Source organism: Thunnus maccoyii, chromosome 21, assembly GCF_910596095.1.
Source record: "Thunnus maccoyii chromosome 21, fThuMac1.1, whole genome shotgun sequence".
NCBI lineage: Eukaryota > Metazoa > Chordata > Actinopteri > Scombriformes > Scombridae > Thunnus > Thunnus maccoyii.
The window spans coordinates 8,348,418-8,365,355 of record NC_056553.1 but is presented as its reverse complement, the minus strand read 5'-3'; the positions used below and the strand labels follow the sequence as shown (position 1 = coordinate 8,365,355).

The window sequence follows — 16,938 nt, the reverse complement described above, 5'->3', positions numbered from 1 at the left end:
ACAGTAATATTACTTTCAAATGGTCAATCTGTTATTTGATCAAACGCTTTATATAGTTAATGTTCTATAGCTGTATTTCACATCTGTATTTTGCTAACAGTTTGGCTCTATAAATGTGCTACCATAGTTGGCCCCGGGAGAGTACAATCAAAGATCCCACCCAGTGTTCAATCAGGAGGTGGCCATATTAAGAATCCATCAAAACTGTATTGCTTCCTAGGGGCTTGGGGGCCAGATGGACCCTGTGAAAATGTCCCTCTGTTTATGTCAGAAGCTGTTTGCCTTATGGCAATGATAATGCGTAATGCAGTGATTCTTTGCTGGATCTCCTGGGAATTTCCACCCTTGCAGGCATTGTGACTGAGATATGCAATGCCATTGGGCCTGTCTGAGGGAGGCATACATGCCAAGACCAACTGAGGAAGTTTGGCAAAGTGTTGCCAAAGCATTCAAGGGAGGATGGAATTTCCCTAACTGTCTGGGTGCATTAAACGGCAAACACATTGTCCTACAGGCTCCAGCAAACTCTGGGTCACAATTATTTAATTACAAACGATTATTCTCTGTTGTACTCCCTGCCCTTGTGGATGCCAACTACCCTTTCTTAGCAATTGACCTGGGAAGCTTTAGAAGCAGTAATGGGGGAATCTTTGCAATTTCAGCTCTTGTCAAAGCCCAAAATGATGGATCCCTCAACGTCTCACCACCAGCAGAGCTCCCTGGTGCACCAGAGTTGGAGAAGGTCAATCATGTTGTTGTGGCAGATGAGGCCTTCCCCATGAAGCCATATCTCCTACGGCCCTACCCAAGACAACGCCTACCAGAAGACCAGAGGATCTTTAATTACTGACTCTCCAGAGCATGCAGAATTGAGTCAACAGTGGAGAGATCAAGGTCAGAGGTCAAAGCTGCCTGCATTCTCTGCAACTATCTAAGACCATCTGGAGAAGAGGAACAGCAAAGGCAGCTAGACCAAACTGAAGATGGCGGTGACCTTGAATGCCGTCTTTCACCAATCAGGAATCTGTGGGGAAATTGAGCATCTGTAGAGGCTCTACAGATAAGGGAGACCTTTAAAACATACTTCAGTTCTCCTGCTAGCCAAGTAGCATGGCAGCATGGATACATTAACCATGGTCTGTTGTAGTATCAGTTGTCATTAACGTGTAAGGAGCATTTTAATGTTGCAGAGCTAAAATGAACCACTTTTATATACTGCTGGGTCGTTAAACCTTTAACAGTGTGTCACATTAAATGAACCTGTGTAAGATAATGAACCCAGGAGTATAAGAGGAAAAGTTTAATTCTTTCAAAAACATTATGAAAGAGTGACGCAAGGTCCAGAAGCCTGAGTGTAAGAGACATATTGAGAAGTGCTTTAGGTTAACATCCAGGAGGATTTTGAGCTGTAAAATAACTATGCTAGCTGCTTAGCTGCTTGTCTCTTTGTATGTGAATTTAAATGGTTAACTGATGTGCTATCTTCTGAAGTTGATCTGTCTATACTTTTGGAGTAACTGGCTAGAGTTCAGTCTGAGAGTGGAGGTCCGTCAGTGGGTGTTGCCGAATGTGAGTCAGTGATCAAGTTACATCCCTCAAGTATGAGACTTCCATTGTGTTTTAGACACAGCTGGCAAAGCTGCTGATTTAGTCAACAGAATTCAGGTTAAGTATGACATGTGATCCATTGACAAGCGTGTGCAAAAATAAGTGAAATTAAATTCTTTTAAAGAAAGTTTCCCTCAGGAAAGAAAATTTCTTTGCAGACCCCAATAAATTCTATTCTCTCTATATAAATATAACTTCAGTGAACAATATATGCCATTGTTGTTAATTCTATTACATGCTTGTGCTGCATCCTATGACTCTCTTGCAACAAGAAAATTTATAAACATTCATTAGAACTATTTTGGCTTTATACAAGCAACTGTACATAACTTTGTTGTGTAATTAATTTACTCTTCTAGCATTGGGACCTAAATTAAGATACCAATTACTGTATATGTATATACAAATTTAATTATCATTCTTATCCCATATCATGATTTGAATTATGATTGACTGAGTTATTGGTCAATAAGAAATTCAAGCAAATAATTAGCTCGTAATCTGCTATTGTTGAATGTTTTGAGAATCACACACATTTGTCAATGTGCTTTTGTCCTCCTTGAGACTTAAAAGAAAGTAGAACTGAACAACAACCTGGTAATCAAATTATCTTGTGATTAAATTGTGTTTATCCAAAATATGGCAACCTCAGCTGTGAAGATGTCAAAACACACCAACCAAAGCGAAAACACTGAAGCTTGTATGACTAAAAATCTGATACCAAATTATGCAGAACAAATCCAAGATCCTAATTCTGCTACATCGGATGTGCAGATGCCAGAGCTTGTATCCAAAGCTCTGAGCTCACCATTGAAAGACAATGTGCTCAGGAAGGCACTAGGTGACATTACTGTTACCTTGACCACGCAACTCAAATCCCAAAAACTTGAGCTACAAGAAGAAGGCACAAACCTGCAACAATGTTTAACTAAAGCTGAAATGCGCATCAATAAACTAGAGACCTACCTCAAAACTCTGCCCCTGGAGTTTGAGGGAGCTAAATGTGCCTCATTCCTAGCCACAATGCCCTGGCAAGAGGCAGGGCCACACAAAGCCCGAACCACATCACTCCCTTTTCCAGACTCCCACAAGAGAAAGCTCCATCAATGGGGAAAACATTGATTTTGTGATAATAAGCTAGGTTATCAGATCCCAACACTCTTATTCTCAAGACAAACAGCTACAAAAATCACCTAAACATGACTCGTTCAGTCACGCAGTCTAGTCTTGAAACTTCTCTATGTGTGCTTGAGAACTTGCTGGAGGAGGAGAAAATACAAACTGACTTGTCCACAACCTCCTAGCCTTCCAAATTCTCTCTTGAGGGCCCAACACTGGTCCAACCCAAGCAGCCACCAGACATAGTGACACTCTCAGTTTCTGAGTGTTGCCTCTACTGTCCGAATGAACTCTGAAGGAGAAACTCTTAGTGGAGTGGAGTGAACTATCAGAGCAACATTTCTTGTGTTACCTAACTGAGAAAGGTCCTGCATGTACGTTTTGTTTCTATGCGACACTTGAGCGTCAGTTAGTACATGAGGCACTCCTTGACCCTGGTGCGGATATCACCGTGACTCTTCTATGAGCTCTAAACAATGACACAACGGTTAAACAGATTCTTGAAAGTGCACCCCTGTGAAGTCCAAGCGTACTCTCTTAATACACTTCACCATTGGACCGATGAGCCTTGTCCACCCTGTGTATGTTTCTCCCCTAGACACTATCCCACTGTTCATTGGCAAAGACCTCCTCAACCAATTTGAACCCCTGATTGACTTCCAGAGGTTTGAGATCTGGGCACAAGTTGACAAACCTCTGCCCATTCCAATTTCCTGCCCACTTGAAGTTTGGTCCTCTGCTCTTGGTGTTGACAATCCAACACCCTTCGTCCCATTGACTCAATCAGGAGATACTGATGCAGTCTGCACAGTCACTCAGGCACGGTCTACCATGTCTACTTTTCAGGCTGTCACCAGTCCAACAACTGATTGCATCACACCTGCCTTCCCTGACTTGAATCCTGTGATACTACAAGCACAGGACTCAGCAATTCACAAGATGAGTCTCTATGGACCTGATGCCTCTGTGCATCAGACCTCTCATTCTCAACTTGATGCCAAACCCCATTTATTTACCTCACCTGCTACAGTTTTCTCTTCACAGCAAAGGAGGGTAATGTCCAACCACGCCCATGACTATCATTTCACAGGCCACCACAGGGCCAAAGCGATGTACACAACATCTCAAGAAAATCTACTTTTGAAGTACATAAACAGAAACCAGACTAAACTAAGAGAAAAAGGTACAAGATTCTTGCCTTATTACTGAATGTTGTGGAGTAAAATTTGAAAGTTGCACATAATGGAAATACTCAAGTCAACTATAAGTACCTCCAAATTAAATTAATTTTGTTTAATAATTTAATTACTATTATTGTTGCTGTTATTATTATTGTTATTTAATTCATTTAATTTTTTCCAATCTTTTTTTTATATTGTATTGATTGATTGATTACTTTTTGTTATCACCATGGGCTGCAGATGGCTCTATTTCATTTTAGTACTTTGACCCTTCAAGTGGCACATACAAATAAACACTTGAGTAATCAAAATGTTTAATAATGTATCAGAAATGAGAATGTCACTAATAACATACACCTACACCTACACACAGCAGTACATCTAGATTTGGCCGTACAGGTACAGCAAAAAACTTGCCTGCATCTGGTTGAGGCCATGAAGCCTGACTCAATTCGGCTTGAAATAAGATCTCATGAAATTTAATTTTAACAAAGTCCTGCTTCTGGGGAGGCAGCCCTCTTAATGCAGGAGCCAAACTGTTCAGGTAGGCTGAGACGTTGCCCTCCCTCTTCTCCTGCCTATGTTGTGCCCTCTTCAGCTCTCTGGCCTCCTTTTGCTTCAGGTACGCTTTCAAACTAGCATCAACCCCCTTCCGTTTTCTCTTTTCCCTTTCAGTCTGTACCTCTCCTTCACATCCAGCCTCGGATTCTCTTTCATCTTTTTTCTCTTCCTCATCCAAGTTACTGGATGTCCTGTTGTAAGTAGGGCTGCAGGATATGGGGAAAATCTGCGATGTGCGATAACATTCTTCAATATTGCGATAAATAAACACATACTGATGTGTGCATATTAGCTATACAGTTCCTATGTCTTTCTGCTTTAATAGCTACATTGCTAACATAGACCCCAAATGTTGAATAGCCTATGCCCACTGGATAAAGAAATGAAATAAATTATCTCGATATTCGGGTATTTGCAGATGAATACCAAACCAATTAAACAGAACATTTATTTAAATAAGGCATTATAACTATTAGAAATTAAAGTTTAATTTCCCCTGCTCGCTTTAAAATAATTTCGTTTAAACTCAACAAAAACATCTCTTACCATACAGTGTTGAAATAAAAAAATATCTGGGGGGAAAACCACTTCAATAATTAAATAATATTGTTTTATTATTTTTATGTGAATACACACTGCAGGAATATGTGGATGAATAGTAATACTGGATTATTCTATTATGCCATGAGACTGTAATTCACCACTAGTGGAGGACTGGCGTTGGACTAATTGTTTAGAAGAAGAAACAGAGCAGAAGAAGAAAACGTGTGCATGCGTTGACAGTGCAGTGAATGAAACAGTGTAGCGGTGGAACAATCAAAAAGTTACGAATTGTGGTGGACAGTAAAAAAAATGTTGTAATAAACCTGCACTCATCTCTACACACTAGAGACGGGCTTGTTATTTCAGGTATGGAATGGTTTCCATCAGTCATGACTGGACTGAACAGAGGGGTTTGGTATATGTTTGCATTTGAAGTATGAAGCAAGATGTGTTTATCATACGTATGCATTTATTATAGTTGACACATGGTTGGCCAGCTTGTAATGGTCAACTCCATGGCTCGGTAGATTTTTCATGGAAGGATGGTGAGCTCATATACTTCCACTCTTTTTTGACTTTCCTCCTGCCTGTCCTCTCTTTGCTTCTTTGTTCTCCTTCCTCCTCTTAATGTAGATGTCCCAGAGGTTTTTCCAACTTTTCTGGACCTCTTCCACTGAACAGTAAAGCATACCATAGCATGCACATTACATTCAAACTAACTATCTTGCTTACAACACCAGGCACCAGACCGTGTGTATATACGCAACAGAAATAATTGATAATTGATGTATCAGGTTTTATAGCATACTTTTCACAATGACTACATGTAATTTCTGACATGTATAATGTCCATAGCATAATATTAGCTAATGCACATGGAAACAAATGTTTTTCTATATACACTCACTTATATACGTTCTATATACGTTTATTTGTAGGCTACTCACCATCACAATCAAGTTCAGCTGAAATACTTCCCCAGATGTTCTTTTTGTTGTCTTTATACTTTTTGCATTGTTTATCAAAGAGCGTACTATGCTGTGAGACCAAATGGATCAAAGTGATCAATATCCATTTCTATTGTTCTGTGACAGTATGGGAATTATGAGGTTGGCTGCGATCACAGCGTTTGAGAAAATCTATTGATCACTTGAGCAAAAATCATTATTTTATTGGTTGACTTGTTTTTATCAGCATACGAAATTTGCAGAAATCTGCATCGCGAAATATGAAAGTTTTGGATTCAGTGTGGATAGGCTCGTAGGGATAGATGGGTTTGAATTTTTTAATTGACGTGCAATTCATTCATACAAGTTATTCGCTTTTGGTCTGAAAAGACCTTTACTAAAGCACTTTGTATCTACTGTAAATGTGTTTAAGAACTTATTTCACATCAGAGATCAAAAAGCATAGAGGAGAGGGTGCAAGAAAATAAAGGTGTTTAGACAAATAAAGAGGTGTCATGCCCCCTCAACAACATGACAGATATCACTCTCCTCCACGGGTGACACTGTTTATTGAAACAAATGCAGTCTGCACCACGGCTTGAAGAAGGGTATTAAAAACAATCAATCAGCAAAAGCAGAAACCTTCATGTTGCTGGCTAAAATAATCTTACTCTTTATCAGTGCTGCTACATGTTTGCTTCATGATTCAAATAGCTTTTATGGTGTCTTTGTTGTTGCTGATGTTATTTCTATTTGTCCAGATTATGTGCCTGTGCTTCTTTACTGTCTTTTCAACATTCCTGTTTTTCATTTTCTCTGTATCCTTTTCCAAGCTGTTAGCATTTTTCCCTCCCTTTTCCCACAATTCCCTTACAAGAGGTCTTTTTAGCTTTTGCCAGGCTGCCATTATGAAGACAAATTTTCTCTTAATTGACTAGCTCCGTTTTTAAAAAAAAAAGGGATGATTTTCCTTTTCTCCCTCTCTTAGTTTTTGTTTTCAGCATGTCAGCCAGTGTTTTAATGATAGCAAATAATTACAGTTTACACACACAAGTCTGCTGCGGTTATTTGCAGGTTACAGTGTGTACAGTCAAGCTTAAAGATCTGATTTGAAAAATAAACTGGGTTTGTCTGTTGTTTCATTACAGACACATAAATATAGACACAGACAGAGGACTAAAACAGGAGACAGACAGTAAAATAAGAGCCGCAGAAATGGACATGAAGATTTATAGAATGAGTCTGATAAGCAATACTCTGACAGAAATAACTGTCAGGAGATTTGCAGTGCTACGTAATGTCCTAATTGGCCCTCAGGAGGATTGAACAATATCTGACCTGTACTGGGAAATAAAGGCATTCGATCTTAACAAAATAATGATTGTCTCAGTAGTTTGGATGTATCATCCAAAAGTGACATCATTAAAAAAAATGTAATTTAACAAAAAACATACTTGTGCCCAGGCATTTGCAGGAACTTTTCTGCAAGGAGTAGAGGACAAGCTCAGTAATTAAATCTAAAAATATCAACCGATGATTAATGACCACTTAGCTTATGAGTACGTCGAAGCAAAGCTAATGTGCATACAGTGCTGTGCGGTTTAAAAGCATGCAGGCAGGTAGAGAAAGTGAACAGCACACTTTGAATCAACTGTTTTGATTGAAGTTCTCAGACAAAACTGATGAATACTTAGACTAGTAGAGTGGCACTCCGAAGAGCTCTCCACGCACAACATTCATTGTAGTTATTAGACTGAGTCACGATGACAGATAACTAGAATCAGTGTTGCTGGTAGAAGTGTGTATTCCTCTCACCTGATGAGAAAGAAGGAGATTGATGGAGGAAAGGGGGGAAAAAGAAGCAGATCTAAGTCTTGAGACTGACAGCACCTGAGGATGCCAGCGGTGAGACACAGCTCGGATCTTATTCTGGCTCACGTCTTATCCTACACAATACAATCACACACAATCACAGCCTCGATTGCAACCTACAAATTGAAAGAGGTCTTGATGGAAGACCATCAAGGAAGATCAGAATAAAGGATTGGGCAGAGCGGTCACACATGGGTTGTTAATACAGGGGAAGGAGGAGCTGCTCTGAGAGGGGGGAGGAAGAATATGCACAGAGGAAACACACAAAAGAAGGGAAAGAGGCTGATCCAATTGAGCAAAACAGACTGATGGGGACAGCTAAGGAGACACACACACACATGCTCACACAAAAGAAGAGACAAGGCGACTTGGAGGTATATTAAACTGGAGGCCATTAGTTCTAAGCCTGTGGCCTGAGGCCATGCTGTGCAGAATAGAGCCAGCTTTCATTAGTGATGCTGGGTTCAGGGTTGTGCAGCTACGTATTTCCCCCTGTTGCTCTTTTGAAGTTTTCATTTGTCACAAAAAGTATTCTCTGTCTCAATAAAAAGAAGGCAAACTTCAAGGGGACTGGAATAAAAGGCAAAGTTTGACCCCATCAAAGAAAAACATTGCAGTTATTGTATAAGCTGTTTAGATCCTTTTCAGCTTTCAACGATGATCACCTAAGCGTTAAACTATGACTCTGCCCTGATACGGTAACGCTTTGTCTGTGGGTTTTATGAGCAATAATGCAGCCTGTAGGTGATGGCTCAATGCCGCATCATCTTTAAGGGTATGCTAATCAGTTTTCATTTACAAGTATCGTTACTAACATCTTAACATATGGTGTAATACTAGAAAGCAGAAGCATAAGAGTGTCTGTCCTTGAAATGCAGCTTTCTATGACCTCCATAAAATATTATAATTAAGTTAATAAAATACAGTGAAACATATCTGGGGGAAGCCACCATGAGAGTTCCCTTAGAAGAGAAAATGATCTAAAATCTCATCACTGTCTCAGGCTGCCTTCAGGCACTGCCTTCTCACAATGAACATGCACATCATTACACTTTATTTTTTTAGTATGGTGTGCTTAAGCGCAGGAGGGGCTGTCTGCCACATAAATGACACACAAAATCATAACTTGCAATAGAAGGGTTTGAAAATCTGATGACTTAACATAAACAATACTTTACAAATTAATAAAAATCTGGAAGACTCCAGTATATAGACATAGGCAGTGCATCTTTTGGGATAAATATACTTATTCTCTTACACTCCTGAAAGGCTGGACAAACAGAATTAAATATTTTACAAGGAGTCAAGGTAACAGCCTTGGGTGACCACGTATTCTATCTAACAGTAGTTTAGTTGAGTGAATTGAGCAACTCACAGAATGAATTTTACCAGTTAGTCCAGCTAAACACTCAATAACTCAAAAAATCCCCAAAACACACTACTGACCCTATTTAATTGATCCTTTCGGCAGGATTTCAGAGATGTTTTACTTGTCAACATAGTCTGCTATTCAGAGTTTGCTGACCTGGGTCACGTGTATTTACCAAAGAGGAAATATAATAGGATATCTCCTGCCAGCTTTGACCTGTGCAAGACCTCAAGATTCAACTGTGCTCTGGCAAAGCTTACTCAGCTTATTCACTTACTCAGCTGAGTGAAGTAGCGAAAATAAGTCTGAATGGGTTGTAAATACTGAGGTACAGTGTTTTGTGACGCAGCACTGTGTATCTACATTTACTTCAATTAAATTTGAATTGCATTATTAAAATTGCTGCTGTCTAATCAGACAGACAGTCCAATCATGGGCATTCAAGACAGTTCATATTAGTGGTTAGCACTAATTGGCTTGGCTGCAAACACACCTTTCAAGCCAAAAGTGTAAATTTCCTGCTCTGCTGTCAGAAGCTTGGGACTGCAGTGACTCTTTCCAAAGGGTTTACTCTTCGCTGAGATCCACTTTGCTTTGCTTCACCAAGCTAAATATTTGCTGCTTGTGTTAATATCTATGTCAACAGTTGATGTCTTGGCTCTGGTCAGTCACTGTGCACTTGGCAACATCAGCTGCTATTAGCTGCTGATACTGCTGGATGTTTTATTGCTTTTCCGCAGGCCTGCTTTTAGATGATGTGTTAGCTTTTTCTTGGTGCTAATTTCTACTTATATATGCTGCTGCCATCTACCTACGTGCAGTAATTGCATTGACATTAATTGTAAATTAAGTTCTTGTAGTGAGCTTTTGTTTTAGTTGACACTTAAAGGTGCAGTGTGTAGAATTTAGTGGCATCTAGCAGAACGGACGGATAAATAACACTGATAAGTATGTTTTAATTAGTGTATAATCCCATGAAAATAAAAATTGTTGTGTTTTCGTTACCTTAGAATGAATCCTTTATATCTACATAGGGAGCAGGTCCTCTTCCATGGAGGCCGCCATGTTGCACCACCATGTTTCTAGAGTAGCCCAGAATGGACAAACCAAACACTGGCTCTAGAGAGGGCCTTTAGCATTTTTGGCGGGTTTCGCAGCCACCGTAGGTTCTCCTACACACTTGGAGGGGGAGGGTGAGGGGAGGAGTATTCAGTTGCAATCTGCAACCTCACCACTAGATGCCACTAAATCTTACACACTGGTCCTTTAATTGCTAGATGGGCCTGAGAGGAAAGCACGACGATGATCAGACAAACCCACAAACATTGGTTGGTAACCACATTTCAGTTGTTGTTAAACTGTTGGGATGTAGTGTTTAGATAGGAATAGTGGCCAAAAAGGAACAAGGTTGTAAAAAATGAAACACAAATGAATCTCCTCTGCAATGATGACTTCATGATTCGTGCCAACCTTCTCAGCAAAAGAAAGAAAAAAAAGTTGTTGTTACATGGACTTTTGTTTCAGACACTGACGTCATATAAATCTTACCCAAAAGTGTGATGATGCAGCCCAAAATAGCCAGGAGGGCGCCGGTGCTCAGGCCGGTTGCTGTGTATGCCACAGCTCCACAAGACAAGGTCTCACCATTAGAGTCACAGTCACACACACGCACCAAGAGTGTGTTTGTGCTGCTAAGGGCAGGACTTCCACTGTCCACAATCAACACAGGCAGCCGATACACAGGCTGTTCCCGTCTCCGGAAACCCCCTCGTTTTGTCAATATGGATGCTGTGTTGTCTGCAAAACAGAGTAAAAGCGCAGTTTGGTCAGACAAGGAAATAAAAGCCAGGAAAGTGTAATTAATTGCAAGTTTATGGCTTCAAATGAACAATGAACTGCATATATATGACTAGTAGGAGGCTTAACTTCTATTCTGTAATGATTACCGTGCTTTGGTTGTGCAGTTTGAAATGATTTTACAGTATTAAAAAGCAAGAATGCCAACAGATGGTGTCATTAACACAATTCATTATATCACACACTGTGATGTCGCTCCCTGGTCTTGACCACCTGTTGGCTAATAACAGCTTTGGTTTGATGATAAAATCTTATATGAAATCTCTGCCAATGAGAGAAAGAGGCAGCCAGAGGAGAACAATGTGCTATTACACCAGCTAAAAAAAGGTATTTCATGACAACTTTATCAATAGATTAAAATGCGCTTTTCAAATTGAGCAGTCTCAATTGAAATGTAGATTTCTGCCTTGAAGGACAACTCCTTTGTTTTTCGTAGCCATATTGAGATTGCTCTTTGCTTTTGCTCACAGAGAAGTCTTAGAACAAGATAAAAAAAAATGAATATAGAGATGGGGTCTTTTGTAAATGCCACATTAGTAAAATCAGCAAAAACACACAGTTGGTTGGTAACAACAGTGACGGGTTTAAAATAGAGCATTAAAATATTAAATATATTCTTGAATTAAATGTGAAACATTCAGTTGTGTCTATTATTTGTCCTCAAGGAACATCTGTGGGAAGCAAGGCGGAAAACACATACAAGTAAAATAAGACACTAGATGTCTCATTTGAAAACTATGGGCATTAATATGCGTCTATAAAATCTACAAAAGTTTTTGGAACTTGGCTGCAGGGATTTGCTCCCATTCAGCCACAACAGCATTAGTGAGGTCAACCCAATGTTAGACAATAAGGGCCCTCTCCATATACTAACCCTAAAGAATTATATTCATACTGGACGACTCCACACATCATGATGTCAGTTCAGTGCCAATGAAGGAAGTAGTGTGGTTTTTATGTAGCGAGGCAGAAAGTAAGGGTTTGGAGGTTGAGGTGGTGGATGGGCATGGGTCCAAAGATTGGAGTTTGTGTATCACATTCTTGCAATTAATTCCAACCCTTAACCCTAACCCTTCAGGAACTTTATGAAGTGTTTTAGTTGCCAACCCTTAAACACTCCTTTAGGGAATAGTTGTACATTTCGGGAAACTTGAAACCACTTGAGCCAGGTCATAACATGTGCAATCGCCAGGAGTTATACGACAAAGACAATCTCATATTTTGTCTATTAAATATGAAGTTAGAGCCAGAGGAAGATTAGTTTAGCTTAGCATTAAGACTGGAAAAAGGGCGCAACAGCTCACCTGGCAATGTCCAAAGACTAAAGCTCATTAATTAAAGGTAAAGTCAGTCTAATCCAATGCACTTTTTGTCAAATTCAGCGAATATCTCCTCACAGTCCGCTAGCTGTCTGTAGTCCGGTGTTCATACACAACACTGGCTCTGTTAATGAGCATGTAAACACAGTGGCTCAGAGCGAGCTGCCCGACACTACTCCAGCCAATCAGCAGCAGGGGGTGTTTGTGGTCATGCACAGGACAGGGGGAAGTCATCAGAGCAGCTGTCTGTGTGAGGACATGACAGTCTCCTGTCTCCAGCACCCGTCGAATGGTTGGGGAGGCCTGGCGAACTGGAGGCAGGAGAAGCCGTGGCCAATTCACATAGAAAGTGTTTTCTCACGGAACAGATACGCTTCCATTTTATTAAATATATCAATCCACACTGAATCCGAGACAGTCTCATGAAGACCCCCTGTGTTTTTTTATGCTCCGAGTTTGTTTCTGTCCCGTTTAGTGAAGCGTAATCTGAGCAGGCAGCTGTTTAAATCACACAAATATCCCACTGCATATGTGTTTTCAACTTATTAACCGTATCCATGAATCAATAAATACAAACACTGTTGATTTCTTCCCGTGGAGCTGACATGCAAACTGTTTTGGTTCAGTAAATTTCTGCTGTCAGTCAGTCTGGTGAAGGCAGTTTGTCCGGCTACTCTCTCCAGGAGCTGCAGCTGACAGACGACAGAGACGCTGAACGCAGGTCGAGTGAGAAGTGAGGAGGCCGCAGAGAGGCGAAGAGTCTGAATGGACTGTTGTGCTCACATGAGACGATTTTTTTTTCCTCCCTTGTGATAATGTGTGAAAGGAACAGAAGTGACTCTACAGTTGACGCATCACTCTGGATTCCACCATATTTCTCTTTTGGTGGTTGCCTTGGCAATGTCCATGAATTTGGGGGGGGTGGAGCTTCTGAAAGAGCGTGAAGGAAGGATGTCGTTGTTTGGGTGTTTAGTTCAAACATCAACAATCTTTCTCCAGAATAACTGACTCTACCTTTAACATCTTGTTTGTTCAAGGCACACACAAGCAAAAATGGAACAATGACAAGTTGTTGTTTTACAGGGAGGCCAAGTGTTGTGGCTAAGTTGACTGTCTCCTAACACTAGCTTCATACTTAATGGACAGATATGAGGGTAGTATCGATCTTCTCATATAACTCCCGGCAGGAAAGCAAGTACGCTTATTTCTCAAAATGTATTCCTTATAGAGTCATTTTTCGACAAAGCTATCAAACACTGTCTCCTGGCCAAGTTGCTCTTAATCCGCTGAGAGGTTACCTTAAACATCCAATTCATCACATAACACATGTCTGCACTCAAACGGATTACTGTGGCACAACCTGGCTCCTGCTGCTGCTCCTGCTGAAATGTAACATGGCAGCCTTAGCCAAGCTCCCACATGTGTGAACAAAACACTCAATACAGGGCATTACCTCAGAGAGTCTATCAGCGCCGCACATGTTGTTAAAGCAGCGGAGATTCATGTAAGCAACTGATGATGGAGTCAGGCACAACTCGCAAGTGTCTTTAAAGCTATATGCAAATGTAAACACTTAAGTTTCCCTATAGGAGAAGCAAATTTTCTTCACCCTCCCACTGCTTTGCGTGTAGGTGGTGAGCAAATCATTGTTTTGTATTAGCTTATGTTCAGGTTAAAGTGTACTAAACAGAAAAAGGCTGTGGCTTGGTGGATTGCGGCACAAATTGCGTTATGTCAGATGTGCTCCGGTTGCAGTGGAAAGTTTGTTTTTGCATTCAGTTTTGATGAACAATTACAAAATGCAAAAAAGGGCAGTGAGGGCAGTGTCATAGCAGAGTTATGGTTTCATTTGGCACGGCCGGGCTCGCCGGGAGGCGCCAGTTACTCTGTGCTTCTCCTGAGTCAGATTGCAGAGTAGATTGTGTCCAGATACAGGGCAGATATAAAGAGCTGGAGTGAGCAATGGCCAAAATGTCAATTGCATTGCCGCTAAGTTCAATTCGAAGGGAGTAAACAGCAAATACTCCATACCTAACTTGACCAACACCTTTTACAGACTCCGAAGGCCACTGCCAATTTTCTCAAGGAACTTTTTGATTTAGCTACTGCATGCAACAAGGTTGATCTGACACTTGGAGCTTTGGCAAGGACGAAGACATGTTAAATTAGTTACACTGAGAGAGACTTCTACCAGATAGAAAAATGAATACATTTTATCCTACAACCACAGATAATCACAACAGTAAGACTAGTTAGCCTGAAGGCAATATCAAAGAATAACACTGAGGGGTGCCTCACCCTTGTTATCTCGTAGAGTAAAGTTGTGGTTTCCGGCAACAGGTGAAGCAAGGGAGAAATAGAAGCGATGACCACTCAGAGGTTCGTCCTTATCCACAGCACTGATGGTCTGGATCACCTGCGAACAAAGGGAACACAAAAAGGACATTAAAGGTTAGTTACCTTGGTGATCTTTACCTGCTTACTGGCTGATTAGGTATTAACTGAGGCTATAAAATGTTTAGTGTTTACACACGAACAGATCTATCTGTTCTTGTTCCACATTGAATCAGTTTGAGTGAAGCATTGTCGTCAAACCTTTGTATATGCATCACTTTCCACTCTGTCATAGATTTATATACATGACATCATAAATCTTTCTTAAAAGGCCAAGCAACAGTGTTAGTGAACCGCAGAAAATCAACTTGATTCTGATTTATAGAAAAGATTTGTTTTATAATGTTTGGCTGTGGTTTTGTGTAATTTATCTCTTGAAGTACAGTAAGTGCTTATTTGGCAAGGGCTTGGCAACCTCTTAGGGATGAAGTGTTTTCTTTTTGGGAAGTACTTATTCCAAAGCAGATCATTGCCCAGCAACTATTTTCTCGGCCTCAGTACCTGACCATAACACATTTAGAGGTAACTTTCAATATTATATGAATATATGTTACTCACATTCTGGTTATTTACATAGCTTAAGCGCAATGGGATATACCTGCATGTACGACCACCTTATAAAAGATAAATACAATGTCAGGTCAGTCCACTGAATATTGTTCCGCTGATGATGTTCAAAATAAATGCATTATGCTATGCAGTCTGGCATTCCTACATTATTACAAGTATGAAAATGACTCATGATAAGAACTGTTCTTGCTTGAGGCAATGCAAGACAAGCATTCATATCTGTGAGTTAAACAAGTGAATGCTATTTGTTTCGGCCCACTTTATTTTGCCTCTGAACCAAGGACTAAACAGAATGCTACTCCCTTTATTATATGGCAGTGTTGACAACCATAAATAACATAGAAAATCAAATTAGCAAATAAACCAATTTATTTACACCCACCAGCATGTACTGTTGCGATTATTTATTCATATAAATGTGGTATCTGAGAATCAAGTTATCTCTTTTCAGTAAAAAAAAACTCCCTCACTAAGCTTTAACTTCAGCTATTATGTGCAGTAGCACTACAGCTACAGCAAGAAGGGAAGAAAGCAAATTCTCACTCAGTACATGCTGCAAAGGAGAAGCATATCACACACAAACATGCCATATGGACAACCAATGATAGCCACCACGACGGCCATCAAAGTGGGTGTTACTGCAGCAGTGTCCTTATAAATTTAGATCAAGCCTCCTGAATTCTTTGTAGGCAATCTAGAAACTCAACCCTGTAGCAACTCACACCCGTGGATGGGATCCATGAGATTCTTAAAAGCAATTCACACTAAATTATCACATATTGCAGCCACAAACAGCTCGGTGTCTAACATCAAGACAAAAACGAAATTAAAAAAAAAATTAAAAAAAGGGCGAGGAAGAAGGAAAAAAAAAAAAAAGCCAGTGATCCATCAGTGTTGAGACATGGATTATCAGTTGTCAGCTGTGATTAAATGCTGCTGGTTACAAGCTGTCAGGTATTAGGGGTTGGTGTAGGTGGTAAACGACATCCTGCCAATTATTAAAACTGGCAGGCGGGGTGAAAATTCATGAATATTTTACTCTGTTTCTTAACACAATTAAAATAGTTGCTCTTTCATCAGCAAAAGTAATCATAAAGTATGCATTTTTTTCACTGTTTAGTATTACAGTGCAAGGGGAAATTATAAGAGGAGTGGAGATTGTGCAGTGCAACAAGGTTATCTGCTATAGTTCAGGAATATTTGGGATATCTAGTACACACACACACACACACACAGATCTGATGTTTGTGTCAGCACCAGATCAGTGACGGGTAAGCGCAACATTTGAGCACCTAAACATGCAGCGCATGCATGCTCTGCTGCATATCATGAAAGCCGGCATTGATTCTCGAATCATAATAACTCATGTGCCTCTCACTCTGTTATGGAAATTTCACATCTGATAGAAATGTTTCTCTGTGGTTCTCACACCGACGATGAATCCTATACACAATTTGAAACCTTTGATGTCCTTTGAATATTGTAGATGAATTCGGAGCTTATCTCTAGGAAGGTTTCCGTTCCTCACCGCTGAGGAAAAGGACTGTAAATCATCCTTAAATCAAACACTTTGTAATGTATAATGCCTTTCATTAGTG

The 16,938-nt window shown here is 40.2% G+C and overlaps 1 protein-coding gene across 1 annotated transcript in view; it reads right to left on the bottom strand.

Annotated features, from left to right (window-relative positions):
• LOC121888598 (cadherin-7-like) overlaps positions 1-16,938 on the bottom strand; it is a 106,904-nt gene that overhangs the window by 6,082 nt on the left and 83,884 nt on the right. Inside the window, exons 9-10 of the mRNA XM_042400215.1 lie at positions 14,675-14,792; positions 10,749-10,997 (exon numbers count right to left, since the gene is read on the bottom strand). Coding sequence (XP_042256149.1) covers positions 10,749-10,997; positions 14,675-14,792 — 367 coding nt within the window. The remainder of the gene's footprint in view (positions 1-10,748; positions 10,998-14,674; positions 14,793-16,938) is intronic.